The sequence below is a fragment of the Chiloscyllium plagiosum genome, chromosome 12 (assembly GCF_004010195.1).
Source record: "Chiloscyllium plagiosum isolate BGI_BamShark_2017 chromosome 12, ASM401019v2, whole genome shotgun sequence".
Classification (NCBI taxonomy): Eukaryota; Metazoa; Chordata; class Chondrichthyes; order Orectolobiformes; family Hemiscylliidae; genus Chiloscyllium; species Chiloscyllium plagiosum.
In genome coordinates this window covers 15,180,228-15,193,521 of record NC_057721.1, presented here as the reverse complement: position 1 = coordinate 15,193,521, position 13,294 = coordinate 15,180,228, and the positions used below count along the sequence as shown (strand labels likewise).

At 38.5% G+C, this 13,294-nt stretch overlaps 1 protein-coding gene across 4 annotated transcripts in view; it reads left to right on the top strand.

Moving 5' to 3' along the window:
• mospd2 (motile sperm domain containing 2) overlaps window positions 1-9,871 on the top strand; it is an 85,331-nt gene extending 75,460 nt beyond the window's left edge. For 3 of the 4 annotated variants that reach the window (XM_043700567.1, XM_043700566.1, XM_043700564.1), the window contains exons 14-15: window positions 149-248; window positions 7,738-9,871. In XM_043700567.1, the coding sequence (XP_043556502.1) occupies window positions 149-248; window positions 7,738-7,890 (253 nt within the window). In that variant the 3' untranslated portion in view covers window positions 7,891-9,871. Of the gene's footprint in view, window positions 1-148; window positions 253-7,737 lie in introns of all 4 variants that reach the window. The other variant, XM_043700565.1, reaches the window with a different exon arrangement.
• Window positions 9,872-13,294: the final 3,423 nt, after the last annotated feature.

Sequence of the window (13,294 nt, the reverse complement as noted above, 5' to 3'; positions counted from 1 at the left end):
TTTTTTTTAATATAGATTTTTCTACTTTGCAACATTCTGTTCACTATCAGTTTTTAAGAGTATACCTTTTCGCAAAGTATCCCGAATCTCAATTGACACTTTAAATATTAATGCTATTCATTTACAGACTGTTCTTTGCACTTTGCAGATTAAGGTGCCGTGTTGTAGAAAGTCATAAGGCTGTTGCCAAAGAGAATTCCTTTAAGGGATTTGCAGTTAGTTCCAGCCAAGAGGATTTACATTCAAAGGTAGGTAAGCAATCGTTTTGAACTAATCCTTTATGTAAAATAGTGTTAGTTTAATGCTTAATTCTGTATATATGAAACTGATCTAAAACTTACACATTTTCTACCACAGGCTGTGTTTGCTTTTTGTTGATGACAGACTTCTGCTAATGCAACTGCAAAGATTCCGTCTTTACCAATTTATGATCTTGTCATTTGACTTTACATGCATGCTCTTGTTCATATTTTGTCATACATAGAAACAGCAGTGTGCCATTCCTCCTCATGTTTGTTCACTTGCAATTTAGTCATGATCTAATTGATATCTTAACTGCATTGGCTTGTCTCGGTTCTGTAATTTAAGGTGAAGGGCAGAAGATTTAGAGGAGATGTGAGGAAATATTTTTCATGCAGAGGGTGGTGGGAACCTGTAAGTGTAGTGGAATAAGAAACTCTTGCAACATTAAGTAGTATTTAGATGGGCACTTGCAATGCCAAGGCATACAAGGCTAGGGCTAAGTGCTGTAAAATGGATTAGAATAGTTTGTTTTTGATTGCCATGATGGGCCAAAGAGCTTTCCTCTGTACTGGAAATCTTTTATTATGATGCATTATTATATTTTTGTTTGAGAAACAAATTATCAATCTCAATTTTAACATTTTCAGTTGAACTAGAGTCCACAGCTTTTTGAGAGTTTTCCAGATTCCCACTACGCTTTGGGTGATGGAATGTTAGCACTTTCGGAATACTGCTTGCAGTTCTGATCTCCCAGCTATAGGAAGAAGGATGTTGTGAAACTTGGAAGAGTTCAGAAAAGATTTACAAGGATGTTGCCAGGGTTGGAGGATTTGAGCTGTAGGGAAAGGCTGAATAGGCTGGGGCTCTTTACCCTGGAGTGTCAGAAACTGTGGGGTGACCATCCAACCTAGGACAAACCAAACAAAGACACGCACGAGAATTCCTAGAAACATGGCATTCCAACCGGAATAATCAATAAACACATCGAGTTAGACCCCATCTACCAGTGGGCGGCACGGTGGCACAGTGGCACTGCAGCCTCACAGCGCCAGAGACCCGGGTTCAATTCCCGCCTCAGGCGACTGACTGTGTGGAGTTTGCACATTCTCCCCGTGACTGTGTGGGTTTCCTCCGGGTGCTCCGGTTTCCTCCCACAATCCAAAAATGTGCAGGTTAGGTGAATTGGCCACGCTAAATTGCCCGTAGTGTTAGGTAAGGGGTAAATGTAGGAGAATGGGTCTGGGTGGGTTACGCTTCGGCGGGTCGGTGTGGACTTGTTGGGCCGAAGGGCCTGTTTCCACACTGTAGGTAATCTAATTCAAAAAATCTAATTCAATACCACCCCCTGAGAAAAAGAACAGGAAGTGACTTCACAGGAAATAACATCACCACAGGAAATGACATCACCAACCCAAAGAAACCCAAACATATAAATAGAAAACAGGAATTTTCAGTGTTGCTTCACATGAGGTCTGCTGAAGATGTTACCTAGTAAAGTAACGAAATGTCTGGAAATGAACGTTTCAGCTTAGCGAGCAAACCTACATCCATGACCGTAGAGGTTTATAAAATCCTGAGGGGCATGGATAGGATGAATAGCCAAAGTCTTTTACCTGGAGTGGGGAGTCCAAAACTAGAGGGCATAGGTTTAAAGTGAGAGGGGAAAGATTTAAAAGGGACCTAAAGAGGCAACTTTTTCACGCAGAGCGTGGTGCCTGTATGGAACGAGCTGTCAGAGGCAGTGTTGGATCCTGGTACAATTGTAACATTTAAAAGGCATCTAGATGGGTATATGAATAGGAAGGGGTTGGAGGGATATGCGCCAACTGCTGGCAACTGTGACTTCATTATTTTAGGATGTCTGCTTGGTATGGACGTGTTGTCCCAAAGGGTCTGTTTCCATGCTTACAGCTCTCTGTCTCTGTAACTTGCCAAGATGCTTCCTCAGCACCCTTTAAATCTTGGACCTCTACCATTTTAGAAGGTCAAGGGCACCAGATACATGCAAACACCACCTGCAAGTTCCCCTTGAAGTTGCACACCACACTGACTTGGGACCATATCATCATTCTTCATTAGGCCAAAATCCTGAAACTCCCTTCTTAACAACTGTGGGTGTCCCTGCTTTACATGAATTGTAGCAGTTCTCTAAGGCAACCCAGCACCACCATCTTAAGGGCAGTTAAGGATGAGCAGTGAATGTACACTAGACCAGGAATATCCATTTCCTGTGAAAGAATAACCAAAAGAACTGAAGTGCACAAGGTGCTGAATGTTTCTAGTATTTGTTTAGAGCATTTCTCTCATTCAGATTCTCAACCCCTTCTTCCCTTTTTCCCTTTCCATCTATGACAAAATTCTGTTTAGTTTGCGCAAGGGCACTGACCAAGGACTGTTGTATTTTACATCATTCTTTATGAACTTTAATCTCTGGTGAAAGCTTAGATCAGTCTAATATATTATATTAGCAGAATTAAATTCTGGCTTTAATATCCAGGCCTTTTTGAGGGGGAGAAAAATGCACTTGTGCCTTGTAACTGAAGATTGAAATAGACTGTATTCGTACTCATCTTTATTGTCCTGTAAGGCGCATGATTTAATACATATTTGGGCAGATTGCACATGCTGTGATTGGGAGCTAATAACAATGTTGAAAGTGTGCAGCAGGACACAAATCAACATCTGAAGAAAGAATGCAGATCTGTAGTTTGAATGTAGACCCTTCCACCTCCATAATGATTGAACCATAACTTGACTTTCATTTTCAAGAGAATGCTACTGCAGTTTATGTTGCACAATTAATTCTTTTCAGGCCATCAAATAGGTGCACATGCCTTGAGGTTTAAATATCATTTTAAATTGTGATATCTGGGTGACATTGGTGTTCTGTATCGTTTTAATTATTTGTTTACAGTGGATAATTTCAAGGAAAATGTCATGCTGGGTCTACGAAAAAGGCAGCAAATGGAAGAGAAAACCGTGCATATGCACATCTTAAAAGAAATTTTGCCAGCTGCTGGGTATCATCTTACTAGTTTTGATCCCTGGATAATAACCGTCATGTTTACATTTGTGGTACAATGTTGTTCTGCTGTTAAGGAGCTGCTATTGTAGAAAACCTGAAGTTTAACATCTGGGACCCTGCCTGGGAAAGCTGTTACCAGCTGTGTTGATGCAAGGCAAGATTTGAAATGATAGATCCTCACCCCTCCAATACCAAAGTTATATTTTCCTCTTATTTCTTATACTGTACATAGCTTCTTAATTTTTTTCTACTTTGATTCCACTTTGGCACTTGAAAATTATTACACTTGAAAATTAAACTTCTCTGAAATGATGATGGGGAGACGACCTGTGAGAACAGAGCTGGAGGCAGGAGAAGGGTAGGGAAATATGCAAAACTCCACAGTGGCTGCAGCTATCTTAGAGCTTGCAGCAGGCAAATGGGACCATTCATCCAGTGTGAACCACTGTACAGTTTAATTCAATACATGGACCGGTCTACAATACGGTTCAATAACCAGTTGAATACATTTATGTTTCTATACAGTTTAGGTTGCAATCGCTTCGTGATCTACTGTGGTAGAATATGGTATATTTTTGCTTGTAGAATAGAAGTAAAATTCTATTTATTAGAGGAAATAAAGCATTTAAGGTGAATTGACCAGTTGACATTAATTAGCAACTGGTCAATTATGCCACGGGAACATCATTTTTGCCTTTCAACCATATGTGTGTGGAAAGAAACTTAGTCAACATAATTGTGTTTTTTTGGATCCATTTTCCCTGGTTGTAACTTTGCAACATTACAATTCTTTTCATGATAGAAATTAACATTTTGTAGAGTTATTTTTGCAATATTGTGATAAATAAGGAAGCAGTATAATCTGCAAACAGATTAAACATTACAGTGCAAAGGGTAGGGATTAATTGTTACAATTGACATAGATAGGCAGAGTAGAAATAGAATATTGGACTAATTTAAACATTTTGTCTGTTCATTGTTCTGCAGTCACAATATTAGAAGCAGAATGTAATTACCATAGGAATCAATATTTAAACTGGAGTTAAAACTGTGGGGACTTGTTTAGCAGAAAGAAGATTATACCTGTACAGCCTAAGTTGGAATATAGTACTTTCAATGATTAAATTTCCATGTTATAAAATGAAATACCTGTTGAAATAAACTCTAAAACACCTGTTAACAAAATGTTCTGCTTACAGTAAGCTGTAGTGAAGCCTGAGAAGCTAGGGATCAATTGCCCAGGACCTACCATCACCTCTGGATGCAATGTTATGCCTCCCGTAATGTACAACAGTGTGATGTGCTTTTGTTTTGAATGAGAGTTGATTAAAGTGTGGCGCTGGAAAAGGCACAGCAGGTCAGGCAGCATCTGAGAAGCAAGAGTCAATGTTTCGGGCAGGACCCTTCTTCAGGACTGCTTTATCAACTGGTGTTGCTAGCATCTGCAGTCCCTATTGTCTCCCTTTTGTTTTGAATGCATTGCTAAAAATCCCCATTTTAATCATCTCCCCATGGACCTCATGAGCGCTGGCCTGACAGAATCAGTACCATGGATGGAAATGTGTTGCTGGAAAAGCGCAGCAGGTCAGACAGCATCTAGGGAACAGGAGAATCGACGTTTTGGGCATTAGCCCTTCTTCAGGATTCCTGAAGAAGGGCTAATGGCAGAAACGTCGATTCTCCTGTTCCCTAGATGCTGCCTGACCTGCTGCGCTTTTCCTGCAACACATTTCCATCTCTGATCTCCAGCATCTGCAGACCTCACTTTCTCCTCAAAGAATCAGTACCATCCCATGTGTTACATGTAACTGTGATGAAAATTATGTAATTCCCTCATTTGTATGTCTGTCATGGTGGATAAAAAGTTATGGCATGAATTGATTCCGTTCTCACCCAGAATACTTTTATTTATATCCCAGGTGATGGAATTTCAGGGCTCATGTCTTGTCACTAAAGTAAAAGAAAAACCATTATCAAGTTTAAACGAAGAAAATAAGACCTTTTGCACACTAAATCTTCCTTGCAAATTTAATCAACTTTCAACCAATTTCACTGTTTGTCCAATAATGATATGCCTTGTGTTCTTTTCTCATAGTTGTATATGCAGAATTTAAAAGTTGTTTTGACAACGTGTTGCATTAATATTGCTCCTTTAACATAAAATGCCAAGGCATTTTCTAGGAGTGTTATCAACTAAACTTTGACACATAAGGAAGTGGATGAGCAAAAGATGACTTCATGAAGTAAGGAGAGAAATTGCAAGGATTAGTGAGGGAATTTCATAACTAGGGCCCTGGGGAGCTAAAGGGGTATTCAGCAGTGGCTAAGGAGATGAAATCTGGAATAAGCAGAAGGTCAGAATTGGAACAACTTGGAAGGTGATGGGGCTGGGGCAGTCAGAGATTGGCCTGGATGAGTAGATGCAGCAATTTGATAATAAGAATGAAAATGTTTTTATCAAGTTAATATTGGAACGCTGGAAATCAGTGATCACAGGGTTGATGAGGGTTGAGATAAGGGTAGCAAAGATTTTCGCAAGAGCTCAAGTCAAAGGGTGCATGTTGAAAGTCTGTATATGACAAATCGGAGGCATGGAAGGTCAAGAGAGAGAGAGAGCTGGATGTGGTCATCATACAAAGGAAACGTGATATACATTCACTTCATGTTGAGAAGTTCGCAACTCAGAATCAATCTTTAGACTTGGAGATAATGCTGTGAGACCAGGAAGAGATTTTCTAGTTAAGAATTCATAGTTGGGCACAGCACCAGGCAAGTGCTATTCCACCCAGCTAGATTAAGTGAGGTATTACAGGGGAATAGAATAGTCAACTGTACCAAAGACTGGAGATTTGTTGAGGAGGAGGAGGAGGAGAAATAATTTGCCACAATCTGTGATTTTGGAGACTGTTTCAATGTTGTGAAATCATGGGGAAAATGGGCACATATTTGGAAGGTGACAACAGACTGAAGTACCCTAGGAAGAAAAATAAGGTTTGAGTTGCCAGAGGGGCAAGGCGGAGTGTTTTGAGGGAGGGTATTGGTGGAACTCAGCCTGTGCCAGCTAGTGCCATATTAGTAATGTGCTAGTACTTAAGTATTTGTTTATAATTATTCTTCTGATACTGCCTTTAAAAGTTCCAATCAACTGAACATGAATTCATTACTCAATAGTTTTTGGTACTTGCACTTCAAATGAACATGCTTTGAAACCATCATGATCTATTATAACCAGTTTAAATATCAGTGTTGAATATGATTTTTATCCCTGTGCCTGAAGTATTATAGAATAGATTGAATCTGATTTTGTAGTCTTAAGCCCCTTAACAGTGGCAAACTATGTCAAATGTGGTCTGCTCATTTCACTGGAATTCCAATTCTGTTGAGAATAAATTTCTCCATTGCTTTCAGAAGTCAAGATATGCAAAAAATGATCTTCATTAGTTATTTATCCATCTTGTATAAGAAACATACCAGTATAATTTATTCCCTCCACACAACCTTGCCAATGTAGCCCCAGATTCTTTATATAATAGAAATATAAAGGGAAATACAGATTTCATGGCATAACTAGAATGGAGTATTCACAAGTTATCCAATGTATAAAGTAATGATAAAGGTGCCGTACTCCCAATCTCATTTGAGACTAACTTATGGTGGTTTCACCTTAGGATCACATTGCTTTAGGTGAGGAATAAGGTTGAGCAGACCCTTCATGGTAACCCCAGCCACTGCAGTAAATGAACTTGCGCAATTGGCATCACTCTGCATTGCAGACCAACCACACAGTCAACCGAGCTTACTTGACTCCCTTATACCATTTATAAACTGTTGTTCAAGGGGCACCCTTGACCAAACCATCAGTTATACCTCAAATTCCCCTTCTGGCTCAGTTTTCCTTTATCCGACACACCTTGGGATCCTTCTTTACCTTTGACAGCACTGTGTAAGTATAAATGGTTTTGCATCCTTTCAACAATTAGGGATATGTTTTGCTTTTATTTTTAGTGTAACCTTCAAGCACACTCTACGGTCAGTTGTAGAGTAAATTACTTCCTACTCTGGTAATGTGTTTTTTTTGTCTCAACCTCTCAAATACCTATCTTCATTCTGGCTATGTATACTTTCCTAACACTGCTGACAAAGATTGCTAATATAAGGTTGTTTGGTGTAGTGTTTTGCCAAGGCACCAGAAGCTAAATTTAGACTTGATAAGTTAGTGTAATATTTACCACACCTTCCAGGTGTAGTGGTGTTATGTAGCCTATTGCAATTGTTTCATTAAAGTGTTCAGACTTTTGTTTGAGGAAGCAGCAGATTTGTTGAAAGTTCTGTTGATTGAGTGTACTTATAGCTTGTATGCTGACGCATTATGTGTGACCTTATTAGTGGTTTTGCATTCAAATTGTAATAATGTACATTTTGGTCAGTTGGTGGTATTTTAACTTTGATACTAAATTTTTGTTTTACAGATGACTAAATTAATGGTGTCCAATAGGCGACTGGAGGAGCAGATCAACCGTTGCATCTGGTTTCAGCAACTATTAACTGCCTTGGTTACGTTGTTAGTGGCTGTTATCAGTCTGTCCTTGTATGTCCGTTCCCCAGACAAGGACAAACAGTAACTAATCAAGCTTCTTGATCCACACAAGACCTTTGTAAACCAAAGTCATTGATCTCTTTTTTTTTTGTTTTCAAATTGCCAATATTTCATATATTGGAGGTGACAAGCTGACTAATTTTTGTTTGTTATAACTGCTGTTTTTTAAACTATTTGATACAATTTGTACATAAAAAAATTAATTTTCATCTGAAAGATCCTGTGTAGTGATGACTATATGATGAGTCATGAATAATTGTGTAATTTGAAGTTGATTTGTAATATATCTTGGTGCTACTAATAGACATTAACCAAAATGATTAATTGACTGTTCTCCCTAAGAATATTTGACTAAGGTTCTGGAGTCTGTTCCATAATCATAGACTTCCATGTCAAATTGCAGTTTGGTATTAAGTACTTGTAACATGTTATGAAGAAGCATCCTTCTAGTAGTTCCTTAATATATGTGCTAGATACTGAAGTTATAAGAACATTGGACCACCTGGTAAATTTAGATACTGGAAGGAATAGTAGTTGTACCTGTTTAAATGAAATGATGTGGCTATCGATGCATCTATATAATCAAAAAGATATTAGGAAATAATGTCATTTACTAAATAATTGATGTTGAGCCTGTTTGGCAGCCTTATGAGTTTTGTCACTGTGAATGCAGTTATTAAATGAAATCTCCCAGATTTACTATAAGATTGTAGTTTGCCTGAAACATTCTCACAACATTTAATTTAGTACGCCAACAGGTCGAATTTGTGTAAACAAATGGAGGTTTAATATGCTGGATGACTTGTAAATTATCATGTTTTATCTTGTTTTCCATTTTGGAAGGCAATTTTTCTTGTTGATCCAAGTCTAGTGTTGTGCACTGAATCAAAGATCCTGTGCGCAGATAGCCATTTATTTGAATCCAACAGTTTACTTCTGGAATAAGCACATAGGAAGACCCAAGTGTATCCAAATTGATGCAAGGGACCTCTTGAAATTCAAGGTACCTCCATCTTGCTTGTGCCTAATGTGCACTTTTCCATTGAATTTTTGTTGATCTGGATTTTGGATTTCCAGTGCTTGGTGGTTTTGTGCCGACGTAGACTCGAGACTTTAGACACTCGTGTCACTGTGGAGAAATTAGGTATCTCATAGAGGAAACCCGATTGCCCTAATTACAACAACATCTCCTACAGATTGGTTTCATAGGTACACCTGGATCCTTTTCAGAATTTTGTGCCATGGACAATCCTGTACTTGATGAACAGGTCAGGTAGCGGCAATAGACTACTTAATACAAAATGTTAAAATGATCAAAACTGAAGGTTGTATTGCCATATGGATTTCATTTGAACTCCATTTTAGTGCCAAGTGCAGTAAAGGATACTTGTATGTTAGTAAATGCATACTGAAAATGTTGGACCAGGTATAGCTATCAACTTTATGAATGCAATACAACACATGCTTCATTGATACACTGACTGTAATTCTAAAGGGTAGGAAATCAAAAAATAGTGCATTTTTAAGTTTCAAGCAGCAATGCACTGGAGATAAGTTAACTAATGTATAAAATGTGAAGTTAATCACTTCAATAAGCAAGCAAGAGCCTGACTGAATTGTAGTGATAGCAGTGTGGCAGTATTCACTACTTTTTTCCAGATATTTTATTTCAAATCAAAATATTATGTAGCTGTACAGCTGAAAACAATCCTTTGGTGATTAATCAGCATGTTATTTGGGGTTCATAGTTTAATGCAAACAGACATAAAAGTCACATCATTTATGAAGCTGTATTAGATTTTAAAACTTCCAGTAGAATTGTATAATAATTTGTGGTATGCTAGTGGACTGATTATCAATATAAAAAGCTGGCAATTTAGAATAAAATGCACTTTATGGTATGAAATTACTGATCATATTGCCATTGACAATCACTGCAAATCGATTGTTTGCTAGTGTTTTATATTTGAAAATAAACATCGTTTGTAATCACATTTCGAGAATAATCGAGATTACTGTGCTGTTTTAAAGTTGTATAGAAGTGCATCTGTAAGTAAAATTTGGAAATCTCAAGTACTTAGACAAATAGCTCAAGTATAATAATTTTCCCCATGTGTTTTGCACATTAATGATATGTTCCCTTTTAGTACATAAGAGCTATGACCTTTCAATACAAAAGCAAATGTTATAAGAGTAAAAATCAACATAGTACACAGCTCACACTCATTCCCCTACAAATATTGTGAACAGCATCTTAGTTTGATATCCTTAAATAACAAAGCTGCAGCATTTTGTTGTTTCTATTGAAGACCTATTGTTTGCAATCTTTGTCTCCACTACTAGCTTGTCATGCATAAAACTGCTTATGTGCTGTGCTCTATATATAAAATACTGAGATTTTATATTTGCCTGGAAGTCATGAACCATGCCAGCTTGAAGTTAAGTTTTAAAACAAGCAGCTGAGGCATTGTATTACTAGATTTGGCTGCAATTCCCATGATTAAGAAGAGAAGCCTCCTCTTTTGGGCTAGGCGGAACTGTCATGTCCTTTGTAGCCAGGTAGCTAATGTTCACAATTTAAGTTGGCAAATATGTATTAGGGAATCAATAAAACTAAGGGTAGCAAAGCACAAAGTTTAATCCAGATAATTTAAATGTTAATTCAGATAGGTCTTCACATTGTGCATCCACTACCATGATGTGTGCCACTAACACTATGCGAAATGTGAAATCAGAACAGACATAGCTCAGAACTGTGATTCCGTGAGCACTGTGTATCATTACCTGCAACAGAGCATGACAATTTGACCTCATGACTTAACCTATCCCTCATTTCGCCATCACTAAGCTGGGGGGTAATTCCTAGTCCAATGAAGAGTGTAGCTAAACATGTAACCAGAGAACATTGCGGAACTCCACATGTTAGTGAAGGCAGAATAATTTGCAATGGTTTTAAAACAGAAGTGTACAATGAATGATCCATCTCTACGTCCTTCTGAGGTCTCCATTATCACAGATACTGGTCTTCAGACAAATCAGTATTCACTACGTGATATCGAGAAACGGCTGAAGGCATTGGGCACAGTCAACACTGAAATCAACACATCCTGTCAATAATGCTGAAGATTTGTGCTACAGAACTAGCTGCGCCTCTAGCCAGTAGCTACAGCACTTGCAACTAACCAACTACCACCCTATCAGTGAAGTGATGGAAGGTTTTGTTGACCATGCTCTCAAGTAGCATTTGTGTAGTTGTTCATTGCTGGTCCATTTCAGTTCCACCATGACCACTCAGCTCCAGACCTCATTGTAGCCTTGGTCCAAAAATAGTGCTGAATTTCAGTGGTGACGTGAAAAGTTTCTTGACATCAAGGTACAAATGGAAGTCTGAATTGGCGAGGAATATCCGCTGGCTAAAATCATGCCCAAAGAAAGGTGGAGACCAAACATCTTGGCCCCAGGACTATGCTGCAGGAGCTTCTTAGAGCAGCCCTTGCCTCCATGACACCAGCTAATGATTGCAATGTATTCAGTACTATTCATGTATCCTCCTACTGATGCAGCCCATATTAATATGAAGGAAAACCTGATCAACCTTCAAGTTTAGGCTGATAAATGACATGAAAAATCTATGCCACACAATTGCCAAGCAATGATCATCTTCAACATGAGAAAATTAATCATCTCTTCTTGATGTACAATGGCACCCCATTGGCAGCATCCTGCAGATCAGAACTGGCTAAAAACAACTTGATCAGCCATACAAATATGCAGACTACAAGAGTGGGTCACAAACAGGTTACTTTTATGCTGAGTAACTCTCCTTACTCCCCAAAGCCTTTCCATTATCTACAAGTCACAAGTTAAGCAAGATATCATAAACTCAGCCAGGAAAGGGAAGAGTATTATCGTCAGCAACACTTGAGTCTGAGCATCCATGGCGTGCAGCCTGCTTGATCAGTACCTCATTCAGTACCTCAAACACTCCTTTTCTCCATTCCACTGCACAGAGGAAGCAATATGTACCATCAACAACATGCCCTCAGGAACTCACCAAAGGTTTTTATTTTGACAGGATGTACTAAACTATTGCTTCTACCCCCCAAAAGGACAAGCTTAGCAATTGGCAATGTCACCACCATACGTTTCGCTCTGAGTGCCTCACCATCTTAAATGCATATCACCCAAGTTGTTTCATGGGAATAAAACTTGGAACCTCCTCCTTAACAAAACTGGTTTAGGCTGTAGTGATCAAAAAACAGTGACTCAGTGACTTTATGGTCACTTATGGATGGGCAACAAATGTTAGTATTGTCTGTGCTGTCCATATTCCAGGGACAAAAAAAATGAAATCTTGGTTGGCAACTGACACCCATAAATTCATTATGAAAATTGCGAGGAATAAAAATGTAAATGCTGTTGTTCAACTTGTCCCATTCTAATGACTTTGAATTTTCAAATCTTGGGATTAGCTGGGTAAATCTTAATATCACTGTTGTGGATCAGGCCTGACCCCTCAAAACATTTTTCAGCAGGTAGCCCAGACCGTAACTTTGCTATTTGTTTCAGGTAAGTATAGTGGATACTCCCAGAGTGAATTAGCTGGTCAGACTGTTGAGTTTTTAACAAACAGAATACTCTTTAAAAACTTATCCTATCCGAATATCACATTCTATCCTGACTTAATGATGCTATTCCAAGATACTGCAAGTCCCAATAAATAAACCCCTTAGCACAGAGAGTAAAAGTGACATAAAACGCGTTCAGGTTAGGCAGTCACAAGGGCAGAATGAGGGGGAGGACTTCCAGTTTCAACTGTGACCCTGACTCAACTAACCCCTGAACTGAACTGACCTGTGCAGCTAGAGAGCTGGCCACACCCCCTTGATACCAGTCTGTGTTAAAGACTTGAAAGCTTTCTGCCTGGAGCATTATCTGTTAGGCATAAACAAAAGGACCGTAATAAGCTATTCAATCTTCAAAAATGATGGGAACTTGGGTCGTTAAGAACCTCTCTGGAAAAAAAATCAAGGACAACCTTGTAAGAGGACCAGCTTTGTGACATTGTTCAGTGGTTGAGTATTGTTTGCATCCAATCTCCATTTTCAGCTGCCTATTGAACATATTGTTCAATGTCTGCTTTGAACATTAGGTGCACTAATTGATTTTTTTACCCCTTTGGTCCAAAGTGCTGAAACCAATTGTAACACCTTCACTATCAGCCTACCCTACAAAGTGGGAAGAAATTGAGCAAGGGTTTTTTCTTATCTCAAGGCCAAATATGTTCTGCATGAACTAACTGGCAAAGAATAAAACATACTCAAAATCTTTCTTGTAAAATGTATGAATCATTCATGCATTAGGTACCTTTTTTTAATATTAAGAATGCAAAGGCAATCAATTACAATTTAAACGAGCTGCTCAAAATC